The sequence below is a fragment of the Mobula birostris genome, chromosome 3 (assembly GCF_030028105.1).
Source record: "Mobula birostris isolate sMobBir1 chromosome 3, sMobBir1.hap1, whole genome shotgun sequence".
Taxonomy (NCBI): domain Eukaryota; kingdom Metazoa; phylum Chordata; class Chondrichthyes; order Myliobatiformes; family Myliobatidae; genus Mobula; species Mobula birostris.
This window is the reverse complement of record NC_092372.1, coordinates 82,633,011-82,659,525: the sequence shown is the minus strand read 5'-3', so window position 1 is coordinate 82,659,525 and position 26,515 is coordinate 82,633,011. Positions and strand designations below refer to the sequence as shown.

The 26,515-nt window shown below is 40.1% G+C and overlaps 1 protein-coding gene across 2 annotated transcripts in view; it reads right to left on the bottom strand.

Annotated features, from left to right (window-relative positions):
* The window catches only part of adgra3 (adhesion G protein-coupled receptor A3), a 127,374-nt gene that overhangs the window by 27,436 nt on the left and 73,423 nt on the right, over positions 1-26,515 (bottom strand). For both annotated transcript variants that reach the window (XM_072252959.1, XM_072252960.1), the window contains exons 3-8: positions 21,979-22,050; positions 14,840-14,911; positions 11,228-11,299; positions 9,692-9,852; positions 5,641-5,854; positions 4,729-4,893 (exon numbers count right to left, since the gene is read on the bottom strand). In XM_072252959.1, coding sequence (XP_072109060.1) covers positions 4,729-4,893; positions 5,641-5,854; positions 9,692-9,852; positions 11,228-11,299; positions 14,840-14,911; positions 21,979-22,050 — 756 coding nt within the window. The remainder of the gene's footprint in view (positions 1-4,728; positions 4,894-5,640; positions 5,855-9,691; positions 9,853-11,227; positions 11,300-14,839; positions 14,912-21,978; positions 22,051-26,515) is intronic.

Sequence of the window (26,515 nt, the reverse complement as noted above, 5' to 3'; positions counted from 1 at the left end):
AGCTTCGTGCATCTCTATAATTATTCTTTTAAGGTCCTCTGAAAGTTGTTTTGATCGAAGCATGCTACACATAAACAGATCTTTCTGAACAAGAGCAGGCTCTGTCAGTAACCGGACTTTGTGTGTCTCTTTTTTTATATATATATACATACATACATACATACAGCAAGGCACCTCTACAACTACTACCTCCAATCTCATCTCATTGATTGGAACACCCGACTCCAAATAGCTTTTGTACAGGTTCACATATTTTTTAAATGTAGAACGTAGACTGTGATTGTTTAAATGATGTACTCAGTATTGATGAGAAGTAGTACACTTGTGTATTGTTAGTTTAGGCAGATTGTGTTTGTCTATTATTGTAACTTAGATGAAGATCAGACAACATTTTATGAGTAATTAATGCAGAAAACCAGCTAATTGCAAAAGGTTCACATAATTTTTCTTGTAACTGTACATCCAAACTCCCACTCTATTTACCCTTTACTACCATACTCATTCACCTGTGCTGGCCATCAGTTGAAAACTCAATTGAAAATTATCTCTCCTGTTCCACTGATACGGGCTTCACCATCTCCCACACCTCAACTTGAAACTTCTCCATACAGTTAAAGCAAATTCTCAAACTTTAACCTTGTTCGATTCATAGCCAAAACCTGCTGCTCTTTCAACTTCCAGCACTGGAGACATGAAGGTTCAAAATTACAACTTGTTTTTTTTTAAAAAAGTAATAGTAGTTGACTATTTATGAACATTATCTCTAAAGTTAGCATTATCCCACTACCTTAGATCACAGAGTACATTTTATTGCACTACATATTTCATTGGATTTCATTGATGTTAAAAGTATTATTTTTGTTTAAGCATAGTGTATCAAACTAAAATTAAAGATTGCAACACACATCAAAGTTGCTGGTGAACGCAGCAGGCCAGGCAGCATCTCTAGGAAGTGGTACAGTCGACATTTCAGGCCGAGACCCTTCGTCAGGACTAACTGAAGGAAGAGTTAGTAAGAGATTTGAAAGTGGGAGGGGGAGGGGGAGATCCAAAATGATAGGAGAAGACAGGAGGGGGAGGGATGGAGCCAAGAGCTGGACAGGTGATTGGCAAAGGGGATATGAGAGGATCATGGGACAGGAGGTCCAGGAAGAAGGAAAAGGGAGGGGGGAGGGGAAGCCCAGAGGATGGGCAAGGGGTATAGTGAGAGGGACAGAGGGAGAAAAAGGAGCGAGAGAAAGAATGTGTGTATATAAATAAATAACGGATGGGGTACGAGGGGGAGGTGGGGCATTAGCGGAAGTTAGAGAAGTCAATGTTTATGCCATCAGGTTGGAGGCTACCCAGACGGAATATAAGGTGTTGTTCCTCCAACCTGAGTGTGGCTTCATCTTTACAGTAGAGGAGGCCGTGGATGGACATGTCAGAATGGGAATGGGATGTGGAATTAAATGTGTGGGAGATCCTGCTTTCTCTGACGGACAGAGCGTAGGTGTTCAGCAAAGCGGTCTCCCAGTCTGCGTTGGGTCTCGCCAATATATAGAAGGCCACATCAGGAGCACCGGACACAGTATATCACCCCAGCCGACTCACAGGTGAAGTGTCGCCTCACCTGGAAGGACTGTTTGGGGCCCTGAATGGTGGTAAGGGAGTAAGTGTAAGGGCATGTGTAGCACTTGTTCCACTTACAAGGATAAGTGCCAGGAGGGAGATCAGTGGGGAGGGATGGGGGGGACGAATGGACAAGGGAGTCGTGTAGGGAGCGATCCCTGCGGAAAGCAGAGGGGGGGGGGGAGGAGGGAAAGATGTGCTTAGTGGTGGGATCCCGTTGGAGGTGGCGGAAGTTACGGAGAGTAATATGTTGGACCCGGAGGCTGGTGGGGTGGTAGGTGAGGACCAGGGGAACCCTATTCCTAGCGGGGTGGCGGGAGGATGGAGTGAGAGCAGATGTACGTGAAATGGGGGAGATGCATTTGAGAGCAGAGTAACCTAGTTCATTTCAGGGGAGAACTCTTAAAAGTAATGCAGATTACCATGTATCGATAAAATTGTACACGGAAAGAAAATGGTCTGTACCAAAGAAGATTATACTGTTACAACCAGCTCATCTTATTCAATGGAAACTTAAATATTGACAACTAGGGTGCCCAGAAGAAAACTAAACTTTGACTTAACCAGAAAAGCACAAAATAGATTTTCCAAATATCAGCTAGCTCCAAATTCTCAACAACTTACTCCTATTTTCGTACACCATTTTTGCTGCATTTCATTCTTAGTAAATGTTAGACATGTTAAGGCTAGCTTTCAAATATACTGTCTCCTTTAAACAGTGCGGTCAGCAGTTTTATCACACTTATTGCCACAGACTGAAATGGATGTTTCAGAACGTTAATATCCTGCAGTGCCCCAGCTATTTACCTTTAGATATATGGCAGATGAATCTGCAGCAGATTAGAAATGGCATGGGGAGAGCTGCCAAGAGACTAACCATGTGACACACACCCAGGTCTGATCAGCCTGCGGTGGGCCTGCCTCGGCTGAGGGTATCTTGTGGTAAAAGGCCAAAACACCCAGTGATGTCGAGGTACACAACTGAAGATGTGTCGTAATGGTAGTAACGTCTAGTGGTCATCTTTAAGAACTACTTCCACTCAAGTCAAGTGCAGTGCAGAAACTTTAGGGATTGTAACATCCAGTCCTATTAATCAAACCATTTCAACAGAAGGTTAACAGAGTCAGGAATATCATCAGAAAGATGAAACCTGCCGTGGATGAACCAGGAGGTACGTTGTCCGCTGAAGGGTAGATCTCTAGCATTCAAGTCTGGCGACCCAGGCCGGTACCAGAAAACCAGGTATGATTTGCAGAGGGCTATTTCAAAGGTGAAGGGACAATTTCAAACGAGGTTGGAAGCAACATTGGATGCACAGCAGCTCTGGCAGGGTCTGCAAGACATTACTTCCTACAAAGCAAAACCCAATAGCATGAATGGCAGCGATGCTTCACTACCAGATGAACTCAACACCTTCTATGCACACTTTGAAAGGGAGAACACCACTACAGCTGTGAAGATCCCTGCTACACCTGATGACCCTGTGATCTCTGTCTCAGAGGTCGATGTTAGGTTGTCTTTAAAGACTGTGAACCCTCGCAAGGTGGAAGGTCCCGATGGGAGTACCTGGTAAGGCTCTGAAAACCTGTGCCAACCAACTAGCGGGAGTATTCAAGGTCATTTTCAACCTCTCGCTGCTACAGGTGGAAGTTCCCACTTACTTCAAAAAGGCAACAATTATACCAGTGCCTAAAAATAATCATGTGAGCTGCCTTAATGACTATCGTCCAGTAGCACTCACATTGACAGTGATGAAATGCTTTGAGAGGTTGGTCATGACTAGACTGAACTCCTGCCTCAGCAAGGACCTGGACCTATTGCAATTTGCTTATCGTTACAATAGGTCAATGGCAGACGCAATTTTAATGGCTCTCCACACAGTTTTAGACCACCTGGACAATACAAACACCTACGTCAGGATGCTGTTCATCGACTATAGCTCAGCATTTAATACCATCATTCCCACAATCCTGATTGGGAAGTTGCAGAGCCTGGGCCTCTGTACTTCCCTCTGCAACTGGAGCCTCGACTTCCTGACTGGAAGACCACAGTCTGTGTAGATCGGTGATAACATATCCTCCTCGCTGACGATCAACACTGGCGCACCTCAGGGGTGTGTGCTTAGCCCACTGCTCTACTCTCTGTATACACATGACTGTGTGTCTAGGCGTAGCTCAAATACCATCTATAAATTTGCTGACAATACAACCATTGTTAGTAGAACCTCAGGTGGTGACAAGAGAACGTACAGGAGCGAGATATGCCAACTAGTGGAGTGGTGCCGCAGCAACAACCTGGCACCCAACATCAGTAAGACGAAAGAGCTGATTGTGGATTTCAGGAAGGGTAAGATGAAGGAACATATGCCAGTCCTCAGAGGGATCAGAAGTGGAGAGAGTGAGCAGTTTCAAGTTCCTTGGTGTCAAGATCTCTGAGGATCTAACCTGGTCCCAACATATCGAGGTAGTTATAAAGAAGGCAAGGCAGCGGATATATTTTATTAGGAGTTTGAAGAGATTTGGTATATCAACAAATGCACTCAAGAACATCTATAGATGTACCACAAAGAGCATTCTGACAGGCTGCATCACTGTCTGGTATGGAGGGGCTACTGCACAGGACTGAAAGAAGCTGCAGGGGGTTGAAAACCTAGTCAGCTCCATCTTGGGTACTAGCCTACAAAGTACCCAGGACATCTTCAGGGAGCGGTGTCTCAGAAAGGCAGCGTCCATTATTAAGGACGTCCAGCACCCAGGGCATGCCCTTTTCTCACTGTTACCATCAGGTCGGAGGTACAGAAGCCTGAAGAGAGACACTCAGCAATTCAGGAACAGTTTCTTCCCCTCTGCCATCCAATTCCTCAATGGACATTGAATCTTTAGACACTCTCTCACGTTTTTTAAAATATACAGTACTTCTGTTTTTACACTTTTTAAAAATCTATTGAATATACATAATTGATTTACTTGTCTATTTATTGTTATTTTTATTTTATTTATCATTATTTTTATTTCTGCTAGATTATGTATTGCATTGAACTGCTGCTCCTAAATTAACAAATTTCATGTCACATGCTGGTGATAATAACCCCGATTCTGAACTTAATGGAAGTTTACCTGAAATCTCCTTTATTATTCATAACCATCTCTGGAGGGCAATACTTAGCCGAGCTTTCCAAGACAACTACATCAACTTGTTTACTGCTGTTTCCACGTTTAGTTTGGACATGACATTCCCAGTTGCCAGAGGAATCCATTTGGATATTTGAAATAGTTAGTGTACTGCATTCAGAAACAGTATATATATATATATATTAATTGCAAGCATATAATGTTCAATGAAAAGCCACATTTTTGCAATGTTTCTATGCTTTCAAGTCTATCACATACTTTCACATACTTTAAACTAGCAAATATAATTGTAAAACAAACTTGGCAGGTCAAAATCTTTAGATTCTAAACCAAAATATACACGTTTCTGATAATCAGGTGTTATCAACTTAAATTCTGCCATACAAGCATAAAATTGCCACCTTCATTAAAAATATATGGAGATATGAACTAGTATTTGCAGGTTTTGTCTGAAGAATGTATCTCCTGCACTCATGAAGTTAGTTTGTTTTGTCTAGGTTTTGTACGAAAATGTTTTAAACAATTCTTCTACAGAATGTGGCATCACTAGCAAAGCCTATATTTATTGCCCAAACTTAATTGTCCTCAACTGGCTTGGATTTAAGTCAATTTTTATTCTTGATTAATCTAATTAACTAAATTTAAAATTCTCAAATTTCTATTGTAGGTTTTGTACATTTTTTGAGATAGTTACTGCAAAATATTTTTAGAAAGATAAAACATTTCAAATATGCCAACGGGTCTGCATGAAATCAAAATATCTACGTTTAGTACAAAAACTGAATATTTTACAAAACTGTTTTACTTAGAGTACAGGAAGACGTTATTAAAACTATGCAACATGACACATTCTTACTTTTAATTCCAATAAATAAATTATGCAAGTTGTTGTATTACCTTGCAATAAAGGAACAATTATGAACCATATTTTTTTCAACATAAATTCCTTGGGACTCATTAGTTTCCACTATTTTTCCATTCTGATACCAGAGCACTTGCATGTCTTGGTCAATGTAAGAAGCAATACACTGGAAAGGAAGACTGTCTCCCTCAAACACCACCTGACGATGGGAAGGACTCAGCTGAAAGGATGGCAACTCAAGAGGGGCATCTGCAATACAAAAGGTAAAATGATTCCACAACTACACTCAAGTTACAACATCAAATTACAGTAAAACTCAACTAATCTGTCAATCAGAAATGCCAATAATTTGGCATCTAGCCCACATGGTGCCTTTCACCTCACTGGGTTCATTAGACAACTTTTTATAACAACGTGTAACACCCAAAAGAAAATGAATTAAAGGTGTGATGAGGTACAAACATTGTAGGATCTGTAAATTCTGTTAGACCAGTATCAAGGTCCTGAGTGTGACAGATTTATTGGAGTTTTACTGTAAAAACACATTTATAAAATACAAAATGAAATGCTCCAACATTATCTGCTCAATTTATCATTCAAATTAGAAGTACTGAAATTTGAAAATGCAGAGTTAAGACACAGCATCCTGCATGTTCCAACATCACCAATTTGAAATGATTATATATTACCTCTAATTTAAAAGGAACAAACTCATTTCATAGATAGCTGCAGAAACATATCCCTAAGAATTCTTGATTCTGGCAAATTAAGTCTTATTCACACGAATACACAAAGATTAACAACTCTGTTTTCACCACTCAGATCACTCACCACTATACAATTTACAGTGACTAATTAACCTATCATCAGTGGCAGAGAACGCACGTGGTCACAGGGAACTCTACGCAGACTGGATTGAACTGAGATTGCTGGAGTTGTAGGGCAGCAGCTGTACTGTTTGCCACCCTAAATTACACAATATGCCACTCTTTTGTATGCACTTTTCTGTATTTTGTTAAACAAAAGTTAGAAGTGTTGATTGGAATCAGTCACTAATTCCACTTTCAACTTCTGTGTACACAGGAATGGAAGAGCAAAGGTGAGAAGTGAGTGATACATTAATGTCAGTCTCAGCTGTTATGCTACTTTCTATATTCTTACTCTCCAAGCAGAGGACTTCTCTTGAACAAAAACATGAACTGCTGCTTTCTATGTGATGCAGAGTACAGTGTGTGTTAACATTTAGACTGAATTTACTCTGAAGCCTGCTTTTCCTGAGAAATTCTTTAAAATTTACCTTCAAAAATATTCTTTTGTTCAATATAACTAACAATCTGTCAGAGATTAAATAACACGTTACTTCTTACTAGAAGTGCTCAAATTTTGTCTTCATCTACTAAGTAATATACCATAAAGATTAATAAATGGCTGTTGCCTTCCCACCAGTTCAGAAAGCCAAGGCACAGCCACAGCCCATGAATCTCTGCTAAGCCCAAAACTTTAGTTACTTTTCCCTTTAAATGTACAATTTCCATTATTACTTTATTCAACTTCTTCAGCTTCTAGAGCATGAAGTGAGTTAACTTAGGATTTCTCCGTGATGAATCAAGAAGAGTTATGAAGCATCCTGTATTCATCTTCAAGAGTTAGGACATTCTGTTAATGTATGCTGGAGAGCAGAGACCATAGAGGTAGGACACAGAATAGGCAGTTTAGGAATAGGCAAGGCCAGGCCATTAGAATGTAGATTTTTTAAAAAAAACACAAGGTAGTTTTAAATATTTCTCAATTCATGAATCATTGGCATCTAATGTATCAGCACCCACTGTTAAAAATTGTTTGAAGATGCCTTGTTTAAATTGTTGGGTGGTTAGATATCATATTCCACAACTCAGTGCTGAGGAATTTTCCTCAACAAGACTCCCACGACCACAGATGAGTTGCTAACTCATTCTAGAAATGTGAATCACTTGTCCTTTTCAATTTTTTTTTTTGCAGTCCTGTGGCAGACAGGACACCTCCTCCTTTTCAAAGAAAACAATCTGACAACTAGCAATATTGACACTTAAATGAACAGAGAATATTATAGTTTGTGTCTATATAAAAATGATGCTTTGTTTATTTGCCTATCATTTAAAATAGAATATATTTCTCAAAAATATTTAACTATGAACATGTCCAATAAATTTAATTTTCCTTAACACTGCACAAAAAATAACATAAGAAATGTTTTGTGGGACCTCAAGCTTGTGATAACATTCAGCAAGATCATGGCTGACCTAATCGTGGTATCAGTCACTTGTCGTCTCGGCTACCATACAGATCAAAAGTTATTTTAGTATTAAATACCTTCTGTGTTTCAGCCTTCTCAGCTCATTGAAACACAGAATCTGAAACATTCACTATTCTCATACAGACGAAATTCCTCCTCAGCTCCTTATGAAACAGGCATCCCTTTATATCCCAAAACTATTAACGTTACTTCTAGAGATATCCTCTTGGTAGCTACACTGTCAAGATCCCTCAGAATTCCATGTTTTAATAAGACCACTTTTCATGCTTCAAAAGTATTATGAGCACATACCAAATCATTGTATTTTTCTTTCAGAATGCAAGGCCTTCTACTCAGAAGTCAACATAGTGGGCCTTCTCTCAACTTTAATCATGCAAATACATCCTCAAATACTGTAGTTAGCATCTCACTTAACACTGAGGCAGTCGTAGCAAGACTTTTTTTTCACCTTGCTCTCTTTGCAATGAAAATCAATACCTTATTTGCCTTTCTTAACACCTGCTGCTGTTGCATACTAAATTTCTACACCTTCTGTGCATTTTTCTTCATCCACTCTTAAACAATATTCTGCTTTATTACTCCTACCGAAGGGAATAACTTCACATTTCCTTACACCATCTGCCAATTTCTTTTTAAACTTATTTGCTTAATCTGTCCATATCCTTTTGAAGACTACTACTTATGTGCTATTAGTAAATCGGGCACACACAGCTGCAAATACTTATCAGGTTAGGAGACAACTGTGGAGGGAGAAACAAGAGTTAATATTTGAGAACCACAAACAAGAGAAAATCTACATATGCTGGAAATCCAAGTAACACACACAGAACACTGGAGGAACTCAGCAGGCCAGGCAGCCTCTCTGGAAAATAAGGACAGTCGAGCAATCGGGCTTCACTTTGTGGGAGGTGATAACATTCAAGCCCTGCTGAAGGGTCTTGGCCCGAAACATCAACTGTCTTTCCATAGATGCTGTCTGACCTGCCGAGTTCCTCTAGCATTTTATGTGTGTTGCTTAATATTTGAGGTTCTGTTCCAGTAAAGTTTACTAACTTGAAATGCTAACACTAACCTGCCAGTACTTTTACAGCATTTCCAGGTTTTTTTTTGTCAGATTTCTAGCATCAGTTTTTATTTGTTTTTGATTTTGGCTTCAATATACCAGTCCCTCCCTCTAAGATAGCAATATTGATTATGAATGTTGAGGCATCAGAATTGAACCAGATGGAATCACAATAAATAAACGTTGCCAACTTAAAAATGAACAATTGATCCTGTTTATATTGCACTTAGTTAGCCAGTCTCCTATTTTTGCTAATATTCATCCTCCAACATCATGAGCTCTTAACCTGTACAATGACATTATGTGGCCCTTTATTAAATGCTTAGGGAAATCCCAATACACTACGTCAACTGTTCCACTTTATCCATCCATACCATTACAGCATAAAGAACTCAATACTTTTTCATTATATGGTGTCAGAGTCAATATTGATGATCTTCTAAATATTTTGTTATTATCTCCTTAATAACAAATTCCATAATCATCTCAAAGGTGCCCAGGTTTCAAAGATAAACGTTCAATCAATGGACAGGCAACAAACAGAAAGGAATATTACTTGCAGTAACTTAATGAGCAATTGCTTCTAGTTTTGTACAGTAAAATTTCTTCTCCATTGTTATTAAGTCAAGGCAAATATGTTAGTATTACAGAATCAATATCAAAAGCATCTGTTGTGAGATTTGTTCATTTGTTAACAGTGTAAATATAAAGAGAAAATATGGACACTTACCACAAGTCAAAAGTTCTTTCTTAACACTCATGACAAGCTGCCTTTGCAGAGACTTTGGGAAGGCACATCTAGTTTCTCTTACAGTTATATTTTTGGTCTTTATCCATTGAATCATCCATAACAAGTTGCAATCACACAAAAGATAATCAGTCTGAAATTCTCTGACAATGATAAAATTGAAAATTAAATGCAAAGATTTCAAATAGATGTTAGTTTACAAGTGCCTCTCCCTCAATTCACCTAGTTATTAATTTTTTTAAGTTATCCAAGATCAATGTTATCCTTGAACACACAAAATCAATGAAGGATTGATCCACAGTATTGGAATTTAGGTTAACTTCTATCAAATTTCCTTATGGTAAAATTATAAGTTCACAATTTCATAGTCTGAAAATTATGCTTTTATATAGTTCTGTAAGAATGATACAAGGACACTAAAATTCCACTGTGTTATGCATAGAGTAATTGAAAAATATTTAAATCACTATATACTAACATAGAAGCTGTGACAAGGTGTTCAAGCAATATAAAAGTCATGTAGGAATATTTTATATACCAGTGTTTTTAAATGAAATCATGAAATTTAAGTACTGTTCCAGTTACAATTTGCCACTCTACCTACATGGACAATCTGGCAGTAAATCCACACTTAGGTTTTTTGATATAAATAATTACAAAAGTCTTGTACAATGATTCGTATTGCAGCACATAATGGTGGCCTCTTTCCATGAACTACTGACTAATGTTTTGCTCCAAACGGAAGTATATTCTCAGAATATTGATACTTTATTTAATTAAGGAGGGTGCTTCATACCAACTAGGTGGTTGATAGAGAGGATAGAGTAGCATGGGAATAGTTTACTCGCCTCCCTTCTGCATCATAGTTATTATGTGGCACAAAGCTCAATATCATTAATTAATGGAGAAACAAAAGGCCTTAGGAAGCTAGGAACAGTATGAACAGAGTGGTAGGTCTGATGAACCACAGCCACAGGTGTTTAAGAGACATTTAAGAGACTCTTACATAGGCACATGGATGAAGGATAAATGAGGGGCTACATAGGAAGGATGGGTTAGATTATTCTTGGAGTACATTAAAGGATCAGCACAACATTGTGGGCTGAAGGGCCTATACAGTACTGATCTATGTTCTCTGTTTACTATCAAGAGATAAATATAACACTTACAAAACTAATGTATAGTTGATTTGATGTTGGTTGTGAAGCAAATGGGCAATTAATTAGTAACTTTGAATATCAATTGTACAAAATAAAACAATTTTAGTTATAACTAGTCAAAAACACTCAAAACTAAGATTTTTTTTATATATATCTGCAATCCAAAATAAATACCAGGGTCTTCAATGAATTATTCTGGAGAACAACATTTTGCTTAATGCAATCAACCAAAGTTGAAACCATGTGTTTCCTGTTACATCAGAATTTAATGTTTTATATAGTAATAAATAGAAAGTTAACAGGACACAACTTTGTAAAGAACTGCCAAGAAACAAATCATCTTATGCAGCCAACTTACACATATTTCAACAACTGCAGATTCTTAAATATCCCGTCTGACAGTGTAGAAAACAGATTTCCTGAAATGTTTCTGAAAAATGAAAAAAGTTAGTAACTTAAAACTTTAATATTATCACTTTTACTGATTTTTAAATGACTAAAATTGTGAGGAATGGTCAACACCATATTAAACTGCAACAAATTAAAACAACACATTTATAAACTTGAATAATATGCACAGATCAAATTAATTCTAAAATCAAAGTTCAAAGTAAATTTATTATCAAAGTACACGTCACCATATACAACCCCAAGGTTCAATTTCTTGTGGGCATACACAGTAAATCCAAGAACCAAAATTGAATCAATGACAAACAGCTAGTGTACAAAAGACAACTGTGCAAATACAAAAGAAATATAATAATAATAATAAATAAATGAGCAGTAATATCAAGAACATGAGATGAAGAATCCTTTAAAGTAGCCCATAGGCTGTGGGAACAGTTCAGTGTTGGGGCGAGTGAAATTATCCCCTCTTGTTCAAGAGCCTGATTGTCGAGAGGTAACAACTGTTCCTGAACTGGTGGTGTGGATCCTGAGGCTCCAGTACCTCCTTCCTCATGGCAGCAGTGAGAAGAGAACATGACTTGGGTGGTAGGGTTCTTGATGACGGATGCTGCTTTCCTGTTACAGCGCCTCGTGTAGATGTGTTCAATGGTGGGGAGAGCTTTGCCCATGATGGACTGGGCTGTACCTGATACTTTTTGCAGGATTTTCCATACAAGGGCATTGGTGTTTCCATACCAGGCTGCGATGCAGCCAGCTAACAGTCTCCACCACAAATCTATAGAAGTTTATCAAAGTTTTAGATGTTACGCTGAATCATCACAAACTTCTAAGAAAGTCTAGAGGTGCTGCCATACTTTATTAGAAATGGCACTACATACTAAACCAGAACAGATCTTCTGAAATGATAACACCGCAGAATTTAAAGTTGCTGACCTTCTCCATCTCTGATCCCTCCCCCCCACCCCCGAAGAGTGATTCATGGACCTCCGGTTTCCTCCTCCTGAACTCAATAATCAACTCCGTGGTCTTGTTGATATGGAGTGAAAGGTTATAGCTGTGGAACCAGTCATATTTTCAATCTCCCTCTTACATGCCGATTCATCACCACCTTCGATTCAATCAACAACAGTGGCAACTTATGGAGATTTAAATGTGGCGTTGGAGCTCTGCTTAGCCTCACAGACACAAGTATAAAGCGAGTAGAGCAGGAGACTAAGCACACAGCCTGTAGTGCACCTGTACCGATGGAGACCGTGGAGATGTTTTTGCCAATCTGAACTGACTGGCGTCGACAAGTCAAGATCCAGTATTGAGGCCAAGGTCTTGTATTGATTAGTTTTGGGGGAATGATGGTATTGAATGCAGAGCTGTAGTCGATGAAGAGCATCCTGATGTATGCATCTTCACTGTCTAGAGGTTCTTCTTAAGCACCAGTAGATCTGAAGTCTGCTTGAAGCAGATACGCACCTCAGACTGCTGAAGCAAGAGGTTAAGGATCCCAGTGAACACTCCAGCCAGTTGATCGGCACAGGTCTTTAGTACTTGGGCAGGTACCCCATCTGGGCCAGATGCTTTCTGAGGGTTCATCCTCCTGAAGGAGGCTCTTACATTGGTCTCTGAAACTGAAATCACAGGTTCAAAGGAGGCTGTGGGAGTTCGTGATGGTTCCTCTGTGTTTTGACAGTCAAAGTGAGCATAGAAGGCATTGATCTCATCTGGGAACGAAGCCTTATTGCCACCTATGTCACTTAGTTTCGTTTTCTAAGAGTTGATAGCACTCAGGCCCGGCCATAACCGTCAAGCATCCTTCAGTGATTCAATGCCACTGTGCACGTGAGATGGTTTTCTGGAGACCATACCTGGACCTATTTTATCCTACTGGTCACCAGAGCTGAATGGAGTTGATCTGGCTGTCATAGACTACAGAGCTCATGGTTTATCCAGGGCTTCTGGTTGGGAAAGACTCTGAATGATTTTGTGGGGACACACTCATCTACAACCATGGAGCCCTGATGAGTCCTTGAACAAGGACCAGTCCACCAACTAAGCAATCCCCTAGCTGTTCCTCTGCCTCCTGCGACTACCTTTTTGTTGTCCCCATCCCTGGCGCCTTGCACTTAAGCCTTCTCTTGTATGCAGGCATGCGAAGGACAGCCAAGTGATCACATTTCCTGAAATGCGGACTAGATGTGGAATGGTTGACATTCCTAACTGTACTATTGTAGTGGTCGAGTGTGTAGAGGGCCCATGGTGCTGCAGGGTATACATTGATGATAATTCGACAGAGTTCCTCAAACAAGCCTGATTAAATTCTCAACAATAATTTGAAAGGCTTCTTGTTTGCTGATGGCAGTATTTAATATCTCAAGTATGTGATTAAGTGGCCTTTGATGGTAGTAAACTGCAATCAGGATCACTGAGGAGAACTCTCTTGGTAAGTGGAATAGCTGGCACTTGATTGTTACACGTTCCAGGTTGAGGGAAACAACAGTGTGACAAGCCCACTGCCTCCAAGCATCTCAAAGGGTTTTTCATGAAACAAAGATCCCCACCTCTTACATTCTCCACATCAGCAGTCTGGTCCATCCTTTGCATCAAAAATCCCTCGGGCCTTACCAACATATCCGGCATATCCACAGTGAGCCACATCTTCACAAAACACAGAATGCAGCAATTTCTCATTTCCCTCTGATACTGCAATCTTGCCCTTGGGTCCTCAACCTTGTTCTCCAGCAACATAACATTTGCTAACAAGATGCTGGGTAGTGGAAGTTTCATTGCCCTGCATTTCATTCTAGCTTCATGTTCTCTCCCAACCCCTACCCCTCTAATGCCATGGCAACATACCTTTGTCTACTTAAAGGTGCCATGCCAGCATATTTGAAAGTCAAGTCCACCAACTCCTTCAGAAGATTGTGAAATCGCTAGTTTGTCAAGGTGGTTCAAAAGTATGTTGCTTAAAGTGAAATTACAGGCTGCAGACGGCAGTGAGAGTAGTTCAGAAGTATAGTTAGAAGTTTTGTAGGCTGCCCACATCCCATCACTATGGTTCACTAGTGCCATCTTGTTAATCACTTGACTTATTACAATTCCTAAAGAAAGTCCGCCAGTATTACCTGGAAATTGAGAACTTTAGTGGCGTAGGAAAGTGCTGAGGTACCCCAATCTCGATGAAACTTCCCTAAGTCGGCACTCTGCAAAGTCTGCTTTCTGAGGAAAAGCACTGAGTAGCTCCATTTTAGATATCTTGAGGAGGCACCCAACAAAATTAGTTTTTATGAATGGGAATCCTTTGCTAGGTATACTTGTGTGGAAAGGAAAAACTAACAGACATCAAAATGACAGTCACAAGAAAGGCACGAAGAGTATCAAGAGAACTTTCTTTACTTGAGAATGTTGAAGATGCAGAGTTCAAACATTATGTAGCTGAAACTAACAGTACTGAGGTAGTTTAGTGGAAGCAAGATTTTAAGGACATAAAATATATTGAATGCAGCATCAAAACAAGAACAATTTACAAACAACTTTTAAAATAAATTACAAATAGGCTTTAATAACTTACAATCGGATAAGATTGGACAAGCCTTTGAACATTTCCCCATTGAGACAGCTTATCCTGTTGTTAGATAAATCCCTGCAAGAAAAATAAAAATATAATCCCCCAGGTCAAATCAGCTAATTTATACAATAGCAGAATCTTTATTACATTCTATTAAACAACATTTCATCTTACGAAGGCAGATACCAAAGATTATCTTGTATTTTTCAAAACATCTTTCCTCTCCTGTGCCATAGGTTTCATGACCGTCCAGATGTCAAAAGTACCCAGCAGAATCACTAGATAGATGAGCAGATATGACCATATCAAAATACATTGAAAAGATGGAGATCTAGGCTGGCATGTTACATGGAAGTCTGACTGATTAGATAGATATTAAAAATCTTAAGGTACAAACAACTTTTTCATAGATGTGTGGGGTTAAATATCAGTTGTTTCTATTCTAGATCTGAGCAGTTGAATCCGCAGATTCTGTTCAACTCAGGGCAATGCTCCTTAACGAGATGGGTTAGTAGACAGTAAGAGAGGTGGCCCATTCTTGTTATTTTTACTGAACTTCCTATTGCTTTTATGAAAACATTAGAGGTTCCCAGGGACGTCACAGATGCTCTTTCACCATTTTGAATAATCATGAACTAAAAATTCTAGCAGCTCTGTGCAGATTCTACAACATTTTAAAGCAGCTTTCAGAACATCTTGAACAGTTTCTTCTGTCCTCCTGATAAATTTTGAACCAACCATAATGGAGTACATTGTAGACTATTTATTTCAAATGTAATGCAGAATTCCGTAAGAAATCAGTTCTTTGCTCACCTCCCATTAAAAAAAAAATAAAGCCCAGCTAGTCCTACAGCAGCTGAACTCTGTCACCTTTACAACTTTATCGAACACTGCTCTGGCATCTCTGAACCAAGCTCTTGTGAAGATCAGTTGCCTGGTGCCATTGAACCTGACATCACAGCAATGAAGTCTGTTTGCATACTAACTTTCTGGGGTCCTAACTGCATCAGCCCATCTGTTTTAGGTACTGGATCTCCCACAATACTTAAAACAGAAATTCTGCAATCCACTATCCTGGTTTTTAATTGGGTTTATCTAGTTTTATCTAAGAGATGTCAAAGCCTCTTCAACCATGGAGCAGGCATGCTGCTAGCCAGATGGCCACAAGTTTATTGTCTCCCAGCTTTAATGTTTCACCTTCAGCTTCAACTTTGAGAAATGATAGCTATTCTATACCAAAACTCCTGCTGGTTATGCCCTTGTCAATAAGCAAAGTTCTCCTGCTGAGAACAAGGGCAGAACTCAAAATGGCTGAATTCTCCGACACTATAATGGAGATCAACCTGTTGATCTACTGGGTTGAATGTGAAGCAGTAACAGTGGCTCTCTTCATCTGAGTAGCAGGGAATGATTATGAAGAGGCAACTTACATTAATTTTTACTTAAAATGTTCACGTTCTTTAACGTTACTTAACATTTAAAAAATGAGTGAATAAAATTATTAATTTAATACTTTTGCTTTTAATTCTTTAGAATGCTCCCAAGTTTTAGGTAGCTTTCACAGGTAGATATATGACTCTTTCCAGTGATCCAATAATTTTTTTCAGCCATATCTTGGTTGAACATTATCTTAAGATTTTTTTGCAGGCCCCTGGATCGGATCCTGAATTTATCAGCAAGTTAACGTATGTGTGATCTACAAAAGCTAAGTTCAGGCTTTTTCCATTACAACAGCTGTGAGTATGATTTGTTTTGGGCAGGCAATGACTTCATATTATCCTATTTCTATAACCACATAATCTCACATACCGTCAGCGCCACTTATTAGGTAGAGGAGTGGTCCTCTCGTCCTGTAGCCCATCTACATCAAGGTTTGGTACGTCGTGCTTTCAGAGATGATCTTCTGCACACCAATGTTGTACCATGTGATTATTTGAGTTACTGTTGCCTTCCTGTCAGCTTGAACCAGTCTGGCCATTCTGCTCTGACCTCTCTCATTAACAAAGTGTTTTCAGCCACAGAACTACCACTCACTGTATATTTTGTTTCATTTATCACACCATTCTCTGCAAATTCTTGGGCCTGTTGTGTGTGAAAATCCCAGGGGATCAGCAGTTTCTGAGATAATCAAACCACCCTTTCTGACACCAACAATCATTCCATGGTCAAAGTCACTTGGATCAAATTTCTTCTCCATTATGATGTTTGGTCTGAACAACTGAAACTCTTGTCCATGTGTGCATGCTATTATGCATACAGTTGCTAGACATGATTAGCTGATTAGATAATTGCATTAGCAAGAAGGTACACCTAACAAAGTGACCATTGAGTGTATGTTAGCTCTTTCTCAATTCATCTTCTTCTCCTCATTCCCCCCCTTTTATACTTCTTTCTTATAAATAGAAACCAAGAAGCTGACATCTCATTTTGTAAGTAATTCCTAACTTATGTTCCAGAGCAACTTACTTCTGTAGGTTCTGCAACCAAAACCCCTCTAACTCGCAGACTTCATTGTCTCACAAAATTTGAGATGTGTCCATTTTAATGCAAGAAGCATCATGAACAAAGTGGATGAGTTTAGAGTGTGGATCAGTACTTGGAGCTATGATGTTGTGACCATTACAGAGACTTGGATGGCTCAGGGGCAGGAATAGTTACTTAGAGTATCAGGCTTCAGCTTTGCCAGAAAGGACAAGGAAGGGTCAAAAGAGGTGGGGGCGTGGCACTGCTGATCAAAGATAGAGTCACGGCTGCAGAAAAGGAGGAAGTCATGGAGGGATTGTCTACTGAGTCTCTGTAAGTGGAAGTTAGAAACAAGAAGGGTTCAATAACTCTACTGCGTGTTTTTTTATAGACCACTGAATGGTAACAGGGACATCGAGGAGCAGACAGGGAGACAGATTCTGGGAAGATATAATAATAACAGGGTTGTCGTGGTGGGAGAATTTAGCTTCCCAAATATTGATTGGCATCTCCCTAGAGCAAGGGGTTTAGATGGGGTGGAGCTTGTTAGGTATGTTCAGGAAGGTTTCCTGACACAATATGTAGATAAGCCTACAAGAGGAGAGGCTGTACTTGATCTGGTATTGGGAAACGAACCTGGTCAGGTGTCAGATCTCTGAGTTGGAGGGCATTTTGCAGATAGTGATTACAATTCTATCTCCTTTACCATAGCAATGGAGAAGGATAGGAACAGACAAGTTAGGAAAACGTTCAATCGGAGTAAGGGGAAATATGAAGCTATCAGGTAGGAACTTGGAAGCATAAATTGGGAACAGATGTTCTCAGGGAAATGTACGGCAGAAATGTGGCAAATGTTCAGGGGATATTTGCGTGACGTTCTGCATAGGTACGTTCCAGTGAGACAGGGAAAGGATGGTAGGGTACAGGAACTGTGGCGTACAAAGGCTGTTGAAAATCTAGTCAAGAAGAAATGAAAACCTCATGAAAGGTTCAAAAAAAAAAAAAAATACTAGGTAATGGTAGAGATCTAGAAGATTATAAGGCTAGCAGGAAGGAGTTTAAGAATGAAATTAGGAGAGCCAGAAGGGGCCATGAGAAGGCCTTGGCAAGCAGCATTAAAGAAAACTTCAAGGCATTCTACAAGTACGTGAAAAGCAAGAATATAAGATGTGCGAGAAGAGGACCAATCAAGTGTGACAGTGGAAACGTGTGTATGGAACTGGAGGAGTTAGTAGAGGTACTTAATGAATACTTTGCTTCAGTATTCGCTACGGAAAAGGATCTTGGCGATTGTAGGGATGACTGACAGCGGACTGAAAAGCTTGAGCAGACAGACATTAAGAAAGAGGATGTGCTGGAGCTTTTGGAAAGCATCAAGCTGGATAAGTCTCCGGGACCAGACAAGATGTACCCCAGGCTACTGTGGGAGGCGAGGGAGGAGATTGCTGAGCTTCTGGCAACGATCTTTGCATCATCAATGGGGACGGGAGAGGTTCCAAGGGATTGGAGGGTTGCAAATGTTATTCTCTTATTCAAGAAAAGGAGTAGAGTTAGCCCAGGAAATTATAGAACAGTGGGTTTTACTTCAGCGGTTGGCAAGTTGGTGGAGAAGATCCTGAGAAGCAGGACTTATGAACATTTGGAGAGGTATAATATGATAAGGAATAGTCAGCATGGATTTGTCAAAGGCAGATCGTGCCTTATGAGCCTCATTGAATTATTTGAGGATGTGACTAAACACATGATGAAGGAAGAGCAGTAGATGTAGTATATATGGATTTCAGAAAGGCATTCGATAAGGTACCCCATGCAAGGCATATTGAGAAAGTAAGAAGGCATGGGATCCAAGGGGACATTGCTTTGTGGATGCAGAATTACCTTGCCCACAGAAGGCAAAGAGTGGTTGTAGACAGGTCATATTCAGCATGGAGGTCGGTGACCAGCGGTGTGCCTCAGGGATCTGTTCTGTGACTCCTTCTTTTGTGATTTTTATGAATGATCTGGGTGAGGAAGTGGAGGGATGGTTTAGTAAATTTGCTGATGACACAAAGGTTGGGGGTGTTGTGGATAGTGTGTAGGGCTGTCAGAGGTTACAGTGGGACATTGATAGGATGCAAAACTGGGCTGAGAAGTGGCAGGTGGAGTTCAACCCAAATAAATGTGAAGTGGTTCATTTTAGTAAGTCAAATATGATGGCAAAATATAGTATTAATGGTAAGACTCTTGGCAGTGTGGAAGATCAGAGGGATCTTGGGATCTGAGTCCATAGGACACTCAAAGCAGCTGCGCAGGTTGACTGTGTGGTTAAGAAGGCATACAGTGCATTGGCCTTCATTAACCGTGGGATTGAGTTTAAGAGCCAAGAGGTAATGTTGCAGCTATACAGGCCCCTGGTCAGACCCCACTTGGTGTACTGTGCTCAGTTCTGGTCACCTCACTACAGGAAGGATGTGGAAGCCATAGAAAGGGTGCAGAGGAGATTTACAAGGATGTTGCCTGGATTAGGGAGCATGCCTTATGAGTATAGGTTGAGTGAACTTGGCCTTTTCTCCTTGGAGCAACGAAGGATGAGAGGTGACCTGATAGAGGTGTACAAGATAACGAGAGGCATTGATCGTGTGGAGAGTCAGAGGCTTTTTCCCAGGGCTGAAATGGCTAACAAGAGAGGACATAGTAACACGAGAGGGCATAGTTTTAAGGTGCTCGGAAGTGGGTACAGAGGAGATGTCCGGGGTAAGTTGTTTGTTTGTTCGTTTGTTTTTTTTTAAAATGCTGAGAGTGGTGAGTACGTGGAATGGGCTGCCGGCAACGGTGGTGGAGGCGGATTCAATAGTGTCTTTTAGAGACTCCTGAATTCGTACATGGAGCTTAGAAAAATAAAGCAGCACAGCATTGTTGGCCGAAGTGCCTGTATTGTGCTGTAGGTTTTCTATTTTTCTGTTTCTAAAATAAACCGGAATCAAACTAAATCTTCCCCCAACTAAAATGAGGAGCTTAGGTCATGCTAGATTTTAACATCAGTTTTCCATTCTTATTTCAAATACTAGCTATTAAATCATTCCAGAGGAGCTTATGCACATCATGCCATTTTTGCCCGAGGCCTACTCAGGTTCTTGTCACTAAGACCATCTAAGGTCTACCTTCTGAATTCATCTAAAATAAGCTGGTTGAGCACAGGGAATAGGGGGAGTGGGGAGCAGGGAGCGAAAACTTGTGGACTTGTGTCAGAATTTTCTTCCTCTGCACAAACTCAAAGCTCCTTATTCATTTGCAAGAGCTTAAACACTAACAGAAACTCTTTCTTGAAATGATACCTAGGTGTTCTCATCACTACTGCAGGATGAACTCCCCAACTTCTTTAAACTTTTTTTTCCGAAGCATACAAGGGAGAATGACTCTTAAATCTTTGTAGAAACTGGCTCAGACATCAGTTTGCTGATAGATCCCAGAAAGTTTACAATGCTGAGAAGTTTTAAAAGTAAACAGTACTCGCCGAATGCAATCCACCAGTTCCAACAAGTGTACATGACAAGGAAACAAAGCACCAGACTGCAGGCAACAAATAAACAGGGTGGCAGAGCGGACCTTGTGAAAGGCAGCCAGAAAAGTTAAATCAAAAAATTTCTTGACCTGCACCACCAGTGATTTATTCAAATAAAAATAATGTTGAAACAAGGTATGAATGGACTTATGGCAAGTAAAAGAAAGCTGCTTTAAAATTAATATATTGGCAAAGTCATACATATCAAATGAACAAATCTGTGTCATCCAATTGTAGAATCAGAATCAACTTGAATGCTTAAGTCACTTCTTTAGGTCTATACTGTGAAGTATCTAAACAGGTCAACTGAAGACCAGAAACAAACTACTGGAGCTTACAGCTCTATTTATTTTTTTGGCATTTAGGCCTTCAAATTTGGAAATGGAGAGTTTCAGCTTTACCAGTCCAAAGAATCACAATTTGGGAAAATCAATATTTGAGATGTAAAACACTAATATTCAATGACACTATAAAAGATTAAATGTACAATTATTACAGGAGTAGTAGTATTTTGAGTAGAATTTCAATCTGTAATTTCTTGGGAGGGTACCGGAAGTAAAATGGGAACTTGAGACAAGTCTTCAATTATCAATCACACCCATTTGCCAATCCACAAAGTTAAAAAAAAAAAGAAATTTGGGTTGATTTATAAATGAATCAGCTTTCTGATATTGTCTAGTTTGTCCTCTCACTGATGATGATTTTCAAGCACCTGAAACTTGCTCCAAAAGAGTGTTTTTCCATTTTAATCCCAAGCATGAAATCACGAGTTTTCCTAATGTGCTCATGGCTTACGTTCCTTGTTGATGATGCCAGGATTTATGGCCAACATCCCAGGTTACCACTAGACTGGGGAGGCAATTAAGAAAATAAAATTGACAGAACTGGAGTCATAAGGGCCAGTCAGGAGGGGAAGGCAGATTTTCTTCCCTTGAACCAGAAGGATCATGAAAATCCAATATGTTCATAGCTTCTGTGACTGCGACTACAAATGTTTGTAGATTTGTATCTTGTTCCTACATTACTTGTAAAGAAATTCTGCAATTCCACAGTGGGATTTGAACTTTTGTCTTTGAACCTTTGATACCATACACATAGTGGATGCCTCATACCTGTATGCATGATTATCAATACTCACAGTCTTTTTAGTGCTGGAAGTCCCCATAAGGCAGCTAATTCTATGTTACTGATAAGGTTGTTCCTCATATCTCTGCAACAGAAAAAAAAACAATATTTGAAATACTTCATTAGTTGTAATGCAGTCCTCATCTTCCTATCCTATCGTTCCAAAAAAACTAGATTTATTTATTTTTCTTTAACAATCACCAACAAGCAAGCATCTCTCATAATGGCTTCTTTGCCAACACCAAGCAAAGGACTCAAAAGTATTAATTGATAAGATATTGAGTATTCAGTTAGACCTAGATGTGCAACTAAATTATCATTACCATTCGCATATGCCAATGTAATAAACAACTTAATTTCTCTACTGGGCCTTATTTTCTTAAAGATGTATTAGTAAGAGAAATACATTTTAAAGCACAAATCAGTAGGAACAAAGGAGAAAAGTACATACTTTTTCTTAAAGTGCAAGTACGATAAAAATGCAGATAAAATTTGTTATGACTTCATAATCGGATAAAAAGGAAATGATCACAAAATAGTAAACAGTTAGTACAGCTCTTAAACTGATTATCTTCTACTATCTCCTATGTGCGCGTTAAAAGTAAAATAAATGCCTTCATCTTGTACATCTTCTTCTCTTCATGTGCCTTGCACGTTACACGCGTGGGCAATCATGGCTCTCCACATCCAACGATCCCTCGCAGCGTCAATGATATCTCGCACACTTAGATCTGATAGTTCTTGCACAGTATCCATATATTTTCTTCTTTGCCTTCCTCTACCGCGTTTCCCAGGCATACAGCCTTGTAATGTAAGGCATTCTATTTCTCCTTTTCTGATGACATGGCCCAGGAATTTAAGTTTCCTCTCATGTAATGATCTCATTAAAGATTTTTTTGTATGGGCACTTTGGAGTACTGTCTCATTAGTTATCCCAGCTCTAAGAAATCACATTTCTGTTGCTTCTAAGTTTCTTTGGAGTTCTGGTGTTATAGTCCATGTTTCGGAAGCATACAGCAAGATTGAACAGATGTAACATTTTAGTAGCCTAAGCCTTGTTGTCATAGAAATGTGTCTGTTGGTAAAAATGGGTTTCATTTTTTGGATTTCAAGTTCCCTGGCCCCCACCACCTTATTTTCATCATGGATGTCCAGTCCCTATATACCTCCATCCCCCACCAGGAAGGGCTCAAAGCTCTCCGCTTCTTCTTGGATTCCAGACCTAACCAGTTCCCCTCTACCACCACTGAATTAGTCCTTACTCTCAATAATTTCTCCTTTGGCTCCTCCCACTTCCTCCAAACAAAAAGTGTAGCCATGGGCACCTGTATGGGTCCTAGCTATGCCTGCCTTTTTGTTGGCCTTATGGAACAGTCCATGTTCCAAGCCTATACTGGTATCTGTCCCCCACTTTTCCTTCACTACATCAACGACCACATTAGCGCTGCTTCTTGCAAGCATGCTAAACTCGTTGACTTCATTAACTTTGCCTCTAACTTTCACCCTGCCCTCAAATTTACCTGATCCATTTCCGACACCTCCCTCCCCTTTCTTGATCTTTCTGTCTCCATCTCTGGAGACAGCTTATCTACTGATGTCTACTATAAGCCCATGGACTCTCACAGCTACCTGGACTATTCCCCTTCCCACCCTGTCTCCTGCAAAAATGCCATCTCCTTCTCGCAATTCCTCCATCTCTGCTGCATCTGCTCTCAGGATGAGGCCTTTCATTCCAGGACGAAGGAGATGTCTTCCTTTTTTAAAGAAAGGGGCTTCCCTTCCTCCACCATCAACTATGCTCTCAAATGCATCTCTCACAGTTCACGCACATGTGCTCTCAGCACATCCTCCCACCACCCCACTAGGAATAGGGCTCCCCTTGTCCTCACCTACCACCTCACCAGACTCCGGGTCCAACATATAATTCTTTGTAACTTCCACCACCTCCAACGGGATCGCACCACCAAGCACACCTTCCCCCTCCCACCACACCCCCGCTTTCTGCAGGGATCACTCCCTACGCGACTCCCTTGTCCATTCGTTCCCCCCCATCCCTTCCCACCGATCTCCCTCCCGGCACTTATCCTTATAAGCAGAACAAGTGCTACATATGCCCTTATACTTCCTCCCTCACCACCATTCAGGGCCCCAGACAGTCCTTCCAGGTGAGGTGACACTTCACCTGTGAGTCGGCTGAGGTGATATACTGCGTCCGATGCTCCCGGTGCGGCCTTCTATATATTAGTGGGACCCGATACAGACTGGGAAACCGTTTCTCTGAACACCTACACTCTGTCCGCCAGAGAAAGCAGGATCTCCCAGTGACCACACATTTTAATTCCACGTCCCATTCCCATTCTGATATGTCTATCCATGGCCTCCTCTACTGTCAAGATGAAGCTACGCTCAGGTTGGAGGAACAACACCTTATATTCTGTATGGGTAGCCTCCAACCTGATGGCATGAACATTGACTTCTCTAACTTCCATTAATATCCCTCCTCCCACTCTAACCTCATCCATTATTTATTTTTCCTTTTTTTGTCTCTTTTTCTCTCTCTCTGTCCCTCACACAATAACTCCTTGCCTGCTCTCCATCTTCCTCTGACGCTCCCCTCCCCCTTTCTTTCTCCCTAGGCCTTCCGTCCCATGATCCTCTCCCTTCTCCAGTCTTGTATCCCTTTTGCCATTCAACTTTCCAGCTCCTAGCTCTATCCCTCCCCCTCCTGTCTCCTCCTATCATTTCAGATCTCCCCCTCACCCTCTCAAATCTCTTACTGTCTCTTCTCTCAGCTAGTCCTGACGAAGGGTCTCGGCCTGAAACGTCGACTGTGCTTCTTCCTATGGATGCTGCCTAGCCTGCTGCATTCACCAGCATTTTGTGTGTGCTGCTTCATTTTTTGGAAGTTGGTTTTGGCAATGGCAATTCTTCTTTTTATTTCTACTTTACTTCTAGCATCTTGTGATATAAAACTACCAAGGTAATTAAAGCTGGTCTTTTGTTCAATCTCTTGGTTACCGATGTACAATTGGCAGTTTTGGTAATACCATATATTTCTTTCTTTCTTCTTTTTTTTTTTTAAAACAGTTGATGGTTAGACCAAAATCTGCACTTGTTTGTACTACTTTGTCTAGGAGGATTTGTCGGTCTTCTGCAGCACTTGCTATTAGGGTGGTATCATCTGCATATCTTATATTGTTGATGCGAACACCTCCAATTTTTATCCCATCTAGGTCTTCTATTTCTCTGAGAATCATTTCGCTATAGATATTAAATAATTCCAGTGAGGCAACGCATCCCTGTCTAATTCCTCTTTGAATTTTAGTCCAACTGCTTATATTATCAATTTTTACCGCTGCCATTTGATTCCAATATAAATTTTGAAGCAGTTGTTCGTCCCTTCCATTAATGCTTAGTTTAGCAAGAATTTGAAATAATTTTTCATGTTGCACTTTGTCGAATGCTTTAGTGAAATCAATAAAACATAAAAACACAACATTTTGATATTCAATTGCCCTTTCTGAAAGCATTCGTAGTATGAAAACTGTGTTCCTAGTTCCTCTGTCTTCAATAAGCCCATATTGCAGTTTATAAGTTTCTGGCCTTAGCTTATTGTTAATTTGACTCAGAAAAATTCTCAATAAAATCTTTATTATGTGACTCAAGACTGATTGTTCTATAATTTTCACAGTCAATAGTTCCGGGAATTTCTGGCAGAGTTATAAACACTGATTTCAAGAGATCGTCAAGCAATACACCAACAGATTTTCTTGTGCCATTTTTTCTTTGCTGTTGTTACTATGGCCTTCTACTTCATTGCATTTTTGAGTCAGCCATTCTCCTTTGCAATATTGCACAACTGTCTGGTCCGTCTGTCTAACTTTCTGTATGGCACTTCATTATTCATCACTAACCTTCTTTGTTCCATCAGATCTACAATTTCTTTGTTTATCCACCCCTTGTTGGTGTGTTGGATTTCTTGTACTGGGATTATCTCCTCTGCTGATTGCTATATAGCAGTGGTCCCCAACTACCGGGCCGCGAGGAAACGATATGAGTCAGCTGCACCTTTCCTCATTCCCTATCACACAGTGTTGAACTTGAACATAGGGTTGCCAACTGTTCCGTATTTGCCGGAACATCCCACATATTGGGCTAAATTGGCTTGTCCCATATGGGACCGCCCTTGTCCCGTATTTCCCCTGCTAAGGTAGAGCATTCCTATGAAACCTTCCATGTCGAAATGGCGTAAAGCAAAGAAGTAATTACCATTAATTTATATGGGAAAAATTTCTGAGCATTCCCAGACCCAAAAATAGCCTACCAAATCATGCCAAATAACACATAAAACCTAAAGTAACATAATATATAGTAAAAGCAGGAATGATATGATAAATACACAGCCTATGTAAAGTAGAAATAATGTATGTTCAGTGTAGTCGGGAAGATTAAGCCAAAACCGATGTGTGGAAAAAAAAATATCGGCACGTACGCGCATGCGCACATAGGTGCCTGCGCAAGCCTTCATGGTTATGGTAGTCTTTCTTGGG